This window comes from Perognathus longimembris, chromosome 1 (assembly GCF_023159225.1).
Source record: "Perognathus longimembris pacificus isolate PPM17 chromosome 1, ASM2315922v1, whole genome shotgun sequence".
Taxonomy (NCBI): Eukaryota; Metazoa; Chordata; class Mammalia; order Rodentia; family Heteromyidae; genus Perognathus; species Perognathus longimembris.
The window spans coordinates 117,457,326-117,469,738 of NC_063161.1; the positions used below are offsets into that span (position 1 = coordinate 117,457,326).

General features: G+C 37.1%; 1 protein-coding gene across 19 annotated transcripts in view; it reads right to left on the reverse strand.

Annotated features, from left to right (window-relative positions):
* Bnc2 (basonuclin 2) overlaps positions 1 to 12,413 on the reverse strand; it is a 428,651-nt gene that overhangs the window by 363,471 nt on the left and 52,767 nt on the right. For 6 of the 19 annotated variants that reach the window (XM_048353294.1, XM_048353217.1, XM_048352993.1 and 3 more), the window contains exon 1: positions 7,527 to 8,561. The exons of 5 other annotated variants lie outside the window; for them this stretch is intronic. In XM_048353294.1, the coding sequence (XP_048209251.1) occupies positions 7,527 to 7,706 (180 nt within the window). In that variant the 5' untranslated portion in view covers positions 7,707 to 8,561. Of the gene's footprint in view, positions 1 to 7,526; positions 8,565 to 12,413 lie in introns of those variants that run through there. 8 more of the 19 variants (XM_048353144.1, XM_048353068.1, XM_048352829.1 and 5 more) reach the window with 5 other exon arrangements.

Genomic DNA, 12,413 nt, shown 5'->3' on the forward strand with positions numbered 1-12,413 from the left:
TTAAATGTTTTCTCTAAGACACCTACTGTGCTAGAAAAATAACTAAATAATAAAACTGCTTCCTAGCAAGAAGTGTTTTGAAACAAAGGAATAATCCCTTATTATATAAATTTAAGACATTAGTAGGAGGTTCATTTCAATATAAACTCTACCTCATCTGTGGTTCTGGCTCAAGACTGAAGTTATCATTACATAGGTAAAACAGCCATAAAAGTTTTTCCCCTACTTCAGTATCATCAACTACTAATACATGAGACATGCAATGAGCAGTCCACAGCTAATGCATCAAGTTTTTTTCACAAGCACTCATGTTACACCACACGCCTGCTTAGTAGCCGAAATAAAATGACTGTCTTCTGCATTAGAGAAATTTTCTCCAAGAAAAAAAAAAACATCACCAATCACTATCATTTATTTGTTAGCCAAACATACTCAAGGAGACTCAGCATTGGGGGTGGTTAGAGTGCAAATATATTAGCTGCGACTTCAGCAAGTGCCTGTCATTTTGAATACCATGAAGAAGAGAGATAGTAATTATTGCCGAGAAACCATTAGAGGGCTCCTTAGTAAAACAAAATGCCGAGCAAACTAATGGACCAACAGTCCACTGCAGTCTTTTCCTATTCCATTTAGCTGCATGTCAGTCCTATCAAATCATCTGACACTTGCAATGCAGGCAGGCTCAGTACAATTAGCAAGATCCTCTACTCCCATGCCCTTTCACTGGGGCTACAATAAGCAGTTATACTATACAGCCAGAAATGATTTCTTGATTGCTTGTGACACAGAGATCTAAAGCTCTTTCTGCAAGGAAAATGCCTACTGGTCTTGTTCCAGCCACATAAGCTTCAATTCCTATCATGTTTGTAGAAAAGAGGAAATTCTTAGAATAGAAAAAACTGCATTTTCCCTCTTTCTAGCAAGACATTTTAAGGCCCATAGGTAAGGAACCAAAGGCTTTGTGCAGAAACACACCATTTTCAAGTCCCAAGACTGAATATCATGGTGAGTTCTGTCCTCCACATCTACATATTCTACTGAGGCCAAATGATACTCTCCAGATCTGAAAATACAGCAGAACTAGATCAAGCATGTGTGGTGTTTTCCCTTCATTTTCTTAACCAGAGACACAAGAATTCTGGGAAAAAAGACTGGTAACTGTGTACTACTTGTTAACCACATATCAAATACCTGGCTGGTTTTTGATAGAGAAGAAATTAGATGATCTCATGAACAATGACTTGATAATTCTCCCCACGAGTATTTGCTACTTAATAAACTATCTGCAATTGGACTTATAGGTGGCCATGTGTTTTAGTCATTGAACATTTCCTATATTCCTAAGCATTTGGAATTGTAGAACACAAGGGCCAGAACTAACACTAGCTCTACATATGTATCTTGAATGATTCTGACAACGTGGAAAGACATCACTCTTTGATTCAATTTTGAAATATTGCCATTTCAAAAATCATAAGAGCCAAATGTTTATTCAAAAATAACAGTAGAGACAATTCTGAGGATTGTGCTAAAAATCTTGCCAGAATTGTTTTAGCCTCAACTTTCTACTTGCTGTATTTCACCTAACAGTTAATTTATATATAATATGTATCTCCACACAAAGGAAACTGAAGTTAATGAGTTTTACTGCAATGAATGGAAGCAAGGTCTGGATTACCTAGCCCACAGAAAGCCTTCAAGGAGGGAGGTGACGAGTTAACACAAGACACTGCGAATATTTGGAAGACAACCTTCCTTTAAATGAGACACTGCTGGTAACGGTAATGGGGAATTTGCAATGAAGGGAAGGACATGCAATTATAATCTGGCTGGGCCCCACTGGACAAAAAGTGATTTACTTGAAAGCTGCCTTTGCACTCAGTAAATGTTCCTGTTATGGGCTGCTCAGCCGGTGACAGCTTTCCAGATGTCAATCAAATTATCATCTATTTACAGTTGATTTGGTAGTGTCATTTGCAATATTCCCTACGTTTCTGATGAAATTGGAAGCACAGAATTTTCTCGAGTTTGCCCTGGCACTCGAGTGGGCAAACTGCTCTTTGCAAATGTCATGTGTCCGCTTATCAGCACTCTAAGGAGCGTGATCTTCCATTCGGCTGAGTGAATCGCTACCAGATGCAAATCTCTCAATCGTCAAGGGAAGACTATGGCAAATTTTAATGTACTTTGAAAAACTCAGTTTACATCAGTGCTCAAGGTGCAGCTTTACCCAGGCTAACAGTTTTTGTATAACAATGAGCCTAAATTAAAGCCTGAAAAACAAGGAAATATTTTTAACTCTTTCAGGCGTCTGCCTGCTGAAGCAAACTGAAGAAAACAGTTGTACATGAAATAGAATGTAATGTCAAAGTGGTCTCCTACTAGTTATAAATGTAAATCACTGAAGTAAGGTCTAGATACTAGTGGATATTCTTCATCAAAAGGCATCATAGAATAATTTTGCTGTCAACATTGCTGTGTATTGATTAAATACAGGGTACACGCTCTATACACTTTAAGTGCAAATAGTTACTGTCATATTTTGAGAAAGGTTCTGTTTTTGTCCCCAAATTAAAGATAAAGGGATTGAAACATAAAGGATAACATGTTACCCATCTTAACAACGGTCAATGACTATGCTGCTGTATAAAGTCCAAATCTGGATTCCATGATCTTAACTAATGCATTTTATGTGCATCCATATACACAGATGTTCACTTGCACATACATACACAAATGCTTCATTTGAGGTATGTGGTCAAGCACATTGATTTCCCATTAAAACCAAGGTTATCATCTCTCCATGTCATATTTTTATGCATGTCCTGAAAAAGGCTGTTTTTATAGGATATCTGCAATTACTAAACAGCAACTGGTATATAAAATGGGAGCATAAAATACAAAGTAAGAACAGCCTCTTAACTATTAGTATTTGCAAACAAAGGATGTACTTACTTCACATGTCAGAAAACAGATTTTTATTCCTTGGTGGCTATCCTGGTGTGGTTTAAAAGTGGTGTGGATATCTATTTGGTATGTAACACACGAGATCAATATAAAAATCCTTAAATCTTCAAATGAGCATTACTAAATAATCCATGAACATATTAGTTCTTGTCAGAGAACACAGGTGATCTTCAAAACTATCAAAACTTTGCTCAAAGGTCTGCAAGGGCCATCTTAACACAATTAAATTTCTATGTGAATATAAACAAATATATAAGTTCTCTGGTTATTTTTGCATTTGAAGAGAATTCATAAGTGAAGTACATGGAAATTGAAAATGGGCAGATCTGAGTGCCTACATTTGTCACTTAGGCTGTATGCACACACACACACACACATACACACACACACAATTTTAATTAAAATCTGCAGAACAAGTGGAAATACAAACAGTCTAATGTTCAGACAGGCAATGGTACATTAAGTATGTTTCACCTATACCGATACCCAATTACAACAGCTTCATAGTAGTAGATTTTTACTTGAACTTCAAATAGTTTGTAAATCTAACAGTACACATGACATATTTCCCAGGTCAAGCTGAGAGAAGTAACTAGCAATAAAAAGTGGCATGATCACATTAAGGAAAATGTCTCATACAAAAGCCACAATTATTTTTAAAAAAGAAAATACTGATTTACATAAAATACTAAACCAATCTTTTCAAAAGTGCCTTGGCTAAAGCTTTACCAGGGTATGGTGTGAAAATACTTAAATATCGTGGCTGGGAATATAGCCTAGTGGCAAGAGTGCTTGCCTCGCATACATGAAGCCCTGGGTTCAATTTCCAGGCACCACATATATAGAAAACGACCACAAGTGGCGCTGTGGCTCAAGTGGCAGAGTGCTAGCCTTGAGCAAAGAGAAGCCAGGGATAGTGCTCAGGCCTGAGTGGAAGGCCCAGGACTGGCAAAAAAAAAAGAAGAAAATACTTAAATACTGAAATGGAAAAGTGCAAAGAAAAGGAGTGTTATTTTAAAGGTATGCCTACAACATAAAAACAAAAAATCTGAGCAAAGAAAGTGTTATAGTGATTAACAATTTCTAGCAGAACCCAGTAATCCTGAAAATGTATGCCATAGAAAGTAAACTTTTCCTAATCAGGAAAAGCTGAGTTGCATATATGAAGAGGAATTTGGGAAGGGTGGTTGGAAAAATGGGAAATTCTTTAATAAAATGAGGTTAAAAGATAAACTATCTACAAAGAATGATTTCTTATGTAATGTTTGTAGTGTAACTTTTGTGCATTATTACTTCCTCCCACTTGCAGTTCTCTACAAAATTCAGCAGTCTCCCTAAGTGTTCAAAACATGTTCTACAATTCTAAAATTATCCCCTCATCCAGACTGAGAACCAGGTTTGGCAGATCTCAAGGAAGTGAACAGGTGCCAGAAACTATCCATGAATTAAATTAAGAATAGAAACCCTCTCCTAGAGTGTTGGCTCTGCATGCTAACCAGACAGCAATCAACCTCAACCTCTTCGTTAGCCTAGTTCTTACCAGGTTTTGTCCTGTAAATTCACCATAAAATTAATTTTGATATGAAATAGTCTTCCCTCTTTATTTAGGTGAACTCAAAGTAATGTTAAACAGCTTACATTCCCTTGAATTTATTAATACTGTGATCTTTATCTATGACCAACAATTTCCATTAGCCAAAATTATATGCTTCCTTCCTATACACATGTTTTTAAGTTTTAGTATCCTTCTTATATAAAACCACCTGACAAATGACCATTTTTGGGACATTAAAAAGACTGTATCAAGATCACAGATCTCTTCATGACAGGAGTGGATTCTAAGAATAATGGTAAAAGCATTAAATCTTATCTACACAGTTATTTTTAAATTACAGAACACAAGATGCCATCATTTTCCATGTAAACAGGGTTTTATAAGACAGAAACTATTAATTTTTATCCAAATCTTCTTCTACATCTCCCCATCATCACCAAGAGAACAGATATCTATTTGGACCATACATGCAACATACACACCATGTTATTACTTCTGACTACAAAAGAAATCCAGCTTTATAATATACACTGATTCTTTTGCATGTAATTAATGATGATGGAAGTTTTATTGAAAAGGAAGATACAGTGGAATGAAGAAAAGAAATGAGGAGGAAGAGGTAGACGTAGGAGAGGCCAACAAAATTATAAACACACTATTTGCAGGAGTGGAGGCAAGGGGAGGGGAGGAACAGAAAAAAAATCTTATTTTTTCTTAATATTTCTATATAATTTACCTAAGGCAACTGAGAATAAAGAATAGTAATGTGGTTATTGACTCTCATGAAGTTACTGTTATCTAAAATATAAAAACTCCAATTAGGGACTAAGTATGTAGCCTAGCAAGTGCTGAGACCCTGGATAAGGAAAAAGAGGAAGGCATGAGAAAAGAAGAAATAACCCAGATGCTCCTCAGTAGATGAATGGATCAGGAAAATGTGGTACATATACACAACGGAATTTTATGCCTCTATCAGAAAGAATGACATTGCCCCATTTGTAAGGAAATGGAAGGACTTGGAAAAAGTTATACTAAGTGAAGTGAGCCAGACCCAAAGAAACATGGACTCTATGGTCTCCCTTATAGGGAATAATTAGCACAGTTTTAGGCAAGTCACAGCAGAAGATCACAAGAGCCCAGTAGCTATACCCTTATGAACACATAAGATGATGCTAAGTGAAATGAACTCCATGTTATGGAAACGATTGTTATATCACTGTTGTAACTACTTTCAACGTGCTTTGTGTAACTGTAGCTTCTATTACTGATGATCTTCTTGTATTTCTGTGGTTGTACCTATACTATCTTTGTATCTTATCTGAGTATATTGGAAACAGTGTATACTGGTATTAGAACTAGGAAATTAAAAAGGAATACCAAAATCGAGAAACACAGGGTAAAAAAAGACAAACAACTACAAAAGCAATACTTGCAAAACTGTTTGGTGTAAATGAACTGAACAATTTATGCGGGGGGAAAGGGAAAGGGGGAGTGGGGAGGGTGAATGAGGGACGAGGTAACAAACAGTACAAGAAATGTATCCAATGCCTAACGTATGAAACTGTAACATCTCTGTAAATCAGTTTGATAATAAAAACTTTAAAAAAAAAAGAACTAGATAGCTTGGTTTTCTAGTAAAAATAAACTTGTAAATGCTGTTATAAAATGAAAAAAAAAAAGAAAAGAAGAAATAATCCTCCTTAAAATACTTCTGCCTAAGATGGTTTTTCTGTTATTTTTTTCTGGAGTGAGAAATAGACACAGAAATTTGCTAACAGATAAACTCATAATTACCAATAATAGAATGTTGCTATTTTATTCTGTGGACCAGAAAAAATAAACCACAGTCAAATCCCAGGAACAGCTACAAATATGACAGTAAAACAATGACTTCCCTAGCTCCCTTTCCTTTTTATTCTGCAAAGTAAAGATAAGAATGTGTAGCACAGAAGAAAGCAAAAAGTAAGCCACACACGTTAACTACATGAGTACTAAATAAGAATAACTCCCCTATATGTAGACTTAAAAAGTTTCAAAATGTTTCTTGACAGCTGGAAATGATAAGAGGCATACCTCTATATTCAATCTTTAAAATTTTAAAACACAGGTAGAATTAGATAAATTAACAAGAAATAGAGTACCAATAAGATAATTGAAACAAATTCTCTTTTGTAAGGCTTATTAGCCATCATTTTCATTACTTTTGATTTCTTTAATTACAATTTATTTGATAAATAGCATAGACCAGAATACTGTAGTATTACCATGAGAGATTGGCTTCCAATTAAAAGGCACAGGGGCTAACAGCTGGCATGAACTAGAATCATACCATACCCATGAGTTCCAGCCCTGAGACCATTCGTTTTCTAGCTGTGTGATCTTAAGCAAGTTGCTTTTCTCTCCAACCTCAGTTTTCTCATTTATAAAACTTATAAAAATAAGAATAGTATAGTTGCAATAAATTTCCAAACCTAGGGCAGCATAATAAACAAGGGGCCCCAGAGGAATTCAATGTAACTTGCCCAAGGCAAGCAAATTGGTGGGGGAGATGTGAAAACAAATCTCTTGCCTTCCCAATTCAAAACCACATATGCTAGTGCACTTTACTATTCCCCAAACCAGAGCGTCTGCGTTGGTGGTATAGTGGTGAGTATAGCTGCCTTCCAAACCAGAGAGTCTCTCCTACCCTTGCTTCCACCAGTCACACAACAGGGAGAGGCTCAGCTCTGCCACTTGGCGAAGTCTTTTTTTTCTCAGACTTGGAATCAAAACATAACATTGATTCCCACAGGACTGCTCAGAAACCAGACATTGTTCATATCAAACTCTAAAGGATCAGTTATTCTAGTTGAGGTTTAAATGGTCTAGGGTGATGTGCTGTTTGTTAGAACAATTACATCACCTCCAAGCTGCTTGTGGTAGAGGCTTGCCTGACAGAATAAAGGTTGTTGACAATGAGATAAGAACCAAAAGTAAACCACTTCATGAAACCCTCTTTACTGACCTTTTGAGTGGTCTCCAGTTTGTCATCTGTCAACACGTTAGGGCTATAGTAGATAGGAAAACAGCAGGAAGAAATTTTTTTAATTAAATTTTTTCCAACACAAAATCTAAAGATGTTAGTTTGTAGGGAGGAACAAGAACATTCTTGGCTCAGTTTTGATTCTACAATGTACCCAAGCATATATAAACATACTATACACTTTTATCTCAGCACACCAGATTTCAGTAGATTAAGCCAGGGACCCTGATGAATTCCTTTCTTAACAACTCAGCGCATGATAATTTAGGGGTTTTCCACAACCAAAACTCAATGCATTATACTGTATGGATCTGAGCTTTAACTACATCTCTAAACCAGGCTCCACACCTGTAATGCTATCTATTCAGAAGACTGAGATCTGAAGGATCTGGGTTGGAAGCCAGTCTGAAAGTTTTCTACACTCCACTCCAAAATAACCAGGTAGGGTTGAAGGTGCATCTCAAGATGCACCTGGCAAGCATGGAGCATTGAGTTCAAATCCTGATACTAAAAAAAAAAAAAATCCAATATGGAAAGAGTTCTCAAACCCTGTATTCTCCCCTAAAAGACTACGTATGCCAAAGGGAAAAGAAGCACCTATTTTACACAGGTAAAATACCTGAAATACTTTAGGGAGTTGGGATATATTTCACTATTACCTAATAAACAGCAGCTCACACCTGAGAAAGATATGGTAATTTACTCTTCTACATACATACATATGTACACGTCCTTAGTACCCTAAATTCCTCAGTACTCAATGAAACAGGTGTATGGGGGGACAGTTATTTCTACCATAGTTATTTTATTGATAGTAAAATTAAGGCTCACTACGTGTCTAAGTTCAAACAATTTTTAAAAAGCCATGTATATTTGAATCGTTTTAAACCTGAGTTCTTTTTTACTCTATCAGTATGTCTAAGGGATGTAATCTGATCAGCTATATAGGCATGTAAAAATAATACAAAAAGATGCTTTATATTAGCTAGGTACCAGTGGCTCACTCCTGTAATCTCAGCTATTCAGGAAGATGAAAGCTGAGGACCACAATTCAAAGTCAGCATGGGCAGGAAAGTCATGAGACTCTTCTCTCCAATTAACCAGAAAAAAAAAAATCCCTAAGTAGAGCTGCAGCTCAAGTGGTAGAGAGCACTAGCATTGAACACTGAAGCTCAGGGACAGTACCTAGTCGCTGAGTTCAAGGCCCAGGATTGTCTTCCCATTGATGCTTTGATGGGCATGGTTCCTAAAGTTCTGGTTAGGAAAAGGTCTGGTTAAGTAAAAATGCTTCATCTCTAGGAAGGTAAAATATGAAGGCAGAGAAGAAAAAAGCATTACTTTCATCTTTGTGTGCCTCTGCATAGTGGCCAATCTTAAAGCCATAAAAACAGTTAAAACTTGTTTTGCTTTATAAAAATGAACACTGCAATATGAATTGTCCCTGACCATGTCAGAGTCCACTGTCATGCAATCTATAGGACAGTTGAAAGCTCTTCTCCACAGGACATGGTTTCCTCCTATTCATTTCTTTGTTGGGATGAGGCTTGGAAACTAAGGTGGAAGAGAAGAATGGCATTCAGTTACTTGGGTCTTTGTCTTCAGCCCCTGTCCTTAATACCTGTAAGCCTTGATAGGGGCTGCAGGGGAGATTGTTCACTTCCTTAATCAGAATGAGCAGGACCAAGTTTGGTGAAGCATCTACTGGTGCTTCAGGCCAGCAGTTAAAGATCAAAGTACACTAAACAGAAGAGACCTGCAGAACTATTTTATAGGATGTCAACCAGTTGTGCTTTAATAAAAGTCATTACATGTCCTTAGAACACTTATTCATGCATATGACAATTATTCTAAGAGTTTAAAGACAGTAATTCAAAAGAGAAAAGCTATTACACATTTTTTCTAAGTCAGACGAAGAGACACCAGACCCCTGAGTTGTCATACAAAATCTCCTCTAAGTTTAAAGGCTCATTTTCTTTTTTTGTTGTTGTTGTTGGTTCTTGTGTTGGTTCAGTGCTGAAGACTGAGCCAAAGGCTTCTTATTCATGCTAGACAAACATTCATCCCCAGCCCCTCAAACTAGTTTGCCCCTAAAATAGTGTAGACAAACCAACCTGAAGGTTTGCTTGGACTGAGTGTTCTGGGTACCTGGACTCAAAGGAAGAAATTAGGACTAGTGGAATAGAAACATGGCAACTCTTGAGCAAGCAGGGGGATCAGACATTTCTATTGAAAGTCCCTGGGAAAACCTTATATAGGGAGGCACTCCCCTCACAAAGGCACTTGACTTGCCAATGAAACAACAGCAGGAGGAAAATGAAAAGCCCCAAGTGAACAGGTAAGTAAGCATATATCCCTGGTGGAACAAAGAAATAAAATATTGATAGGCCCAATGGATTCTGTAAACCTTCCTTAAGTCAGATTAGATGATGGAGAGGGAAAGCTCTCAAATAGAAATCTATGTCCTTTCCCTTCACAAGTACATGCAACTCTTTTCTTTCAGAGGTATGATGAAAAGGTAAACCTGAGAATTCATACGAAGTTGTCTTTGAGGTTATAGCAGGAAGGACTGTGAACACAATCTCTACTATCTAGCTTGGGAATGAGGGGCAGGCAGGGCCAGGTGAGGAAGAGCCCTCAGGTCAGTGAAGTCTATGCTCTGTTATTTGGTAGGTCACCCACCTAGAATTGAAGCAGACAGGATTAGTCTGTGGCTTTCTAAGCGACATCTGTGAGACAAAGCTCTAGATAGATGTGAAGGAATTGGAGCTTTGTGGGGAGCTCACTTGAGCTTCTTCCCCTCTCCTTCCCAGGGACAAGATTCTGAAAAACATTCTATTCACTCATAGTCCCAATCTGTCTGTTTTCAAACATTCCCAGTTTTTTGTGCACATATAAGGGCCCCAACCTGAGAGCTAGTCTTGCATCAAACAGACAGCAAGGCCAGGCGCCAGCTCCAAACCCAGCTGTTTCCCAAGCTCACAGTGCAGGTGTGAGATCATCTCCATGAACCTCACCTGCCTGCAGTTTGTCACTTCAATGTCATTACCACAGGCAGAGATGCGTTGGGGCTTTTGTTTTACTTCACACCAGGGGGAAGTCATTTTTGGAATTTTTCATCTCAAATAGTTTTTTTTTAAATATATGTGACATATATTCCTCACAGGACTTAATAAAACAGATATTTCTCATGCCTGGAAAGTAAACTACAGCTGCACAGAATGAAGAAAAATTTAGTTTTTAAACCTTCTAGTTGGAATCATTTAAAATACAGGTTGAACTAGAATTTCAGAAGTTAAGAATAAGTTTAAAAAAGAATTTTCAGAGAAATTAATATAATGCTAATTTATAGGACAAAGATAGCACCAACAAAATGCTTATATATCATAGTGATTTTTACCTTTAAGAAAAATAATTTCTAAATAGGGAAAATTATTAAAGCTCTTTCCTCCCTCATAATTACCATCGCAGAAGCTTGGAAAACCATTGTTTTCAGAGTCTTAAAAAATCATCTTGAACTTGGCATTTCTCTAAGAATGTCAAGAAGGACTAAGAGATATATCTTCTAATTGCTATTACAATGATTCTTTCTAAACACAAAGTCTCTCTTTTCTTTACAAAAGCATTGATTAAACTGTGAAAAGGAAGGTACTGTTATATGTGACTTCAGTGCAAAGAATATAGGTTCATTCACTTAAGATTTTTGCTTGTGTTTATAAATCTATAAATCAAATAAATGTATTCCCTATCTAATAAGTGTCCAGCAGAAACAACAGTAATAGGAATGTGGTTTTCATGACACTCTCAGGTGGCTTCCAAGATCTCCTTGTCACAATCGAGACTGTTACAATGACAACAAGAAACAAACCTCTGGGATTCCATAACATCCCCAGATACAGTGTACTAAAAGCATTTGGCTTGTATTGCCTCTAACGATTATGCAATATATGCTAGAAGCAGAAGAATGGTAACACGGACCACTGGGCTGTGGACAATGTTTTCTAGTCCCGCTTGTTTCAGGCTTTTCAGTTACTACTTGGTGTGTTGCCCTGACACTCAAAGTGAGAGGAAGGTAGACCTAATTCTAAGCAACAGCTATGAGAAAAGCTTTTGCCTTCTCTATGAGGTAAAGAGAGCACAACAGTACTTACTTAATGGCTAATGTGAAGACATATATGTATGTGCTTGCTTTGCTATTTATGTCTTACTCCACCCACATCTAGGCACCTAGTATGTCTTTGTTGTCAAATATAGGAAGGAAGGAAGGGAGGGAGGGAGGAAGGGAGGGAGGGAGGGAGGGAGGGAGGGAGGGAGGGGGGGAGGGAGGGAGGGAGGGAGATAATGTCCAGCATAATGGACATTTTCCTCCAAGTCATGATCAGTATTTTTCAACTTATATATTCAAAAGCCTAGATATGCCTTCTATTTAAAAGAAACTTATTATGACTTATTTTAATAAATCAGTATTTGCAAACATAATCACTCCTAATTTGCCTAAGTTTGGAATAATGTTATTTAAAATTACCAATCACACTCAGAGTTCAAAATTCAACTATCTCTGAAGGTGTCCTTTTCTAACACTGCACCTCATACTAACAGGTAACACTACTAAAAGGCAATACTGGAAATAACAAATACTGGCCAGATAGCGTTAAAACAAGAAAAATAGCTCCACATGTTTTTATTTGGAACAGAATCAAGGAAACATCATACTGTGTGCCAACTGCCCCACCCACAGAATATCTAGGGGGGTCCCTCCACATTATAGTGATTCTACTATCTCAATATAAATAAACCACATTATGTCCACTGGGATTGGCAAGTGCTTTTTTGTTTCCTATTAGTTCTAAGGCACTCAGAGAGATAATGTTA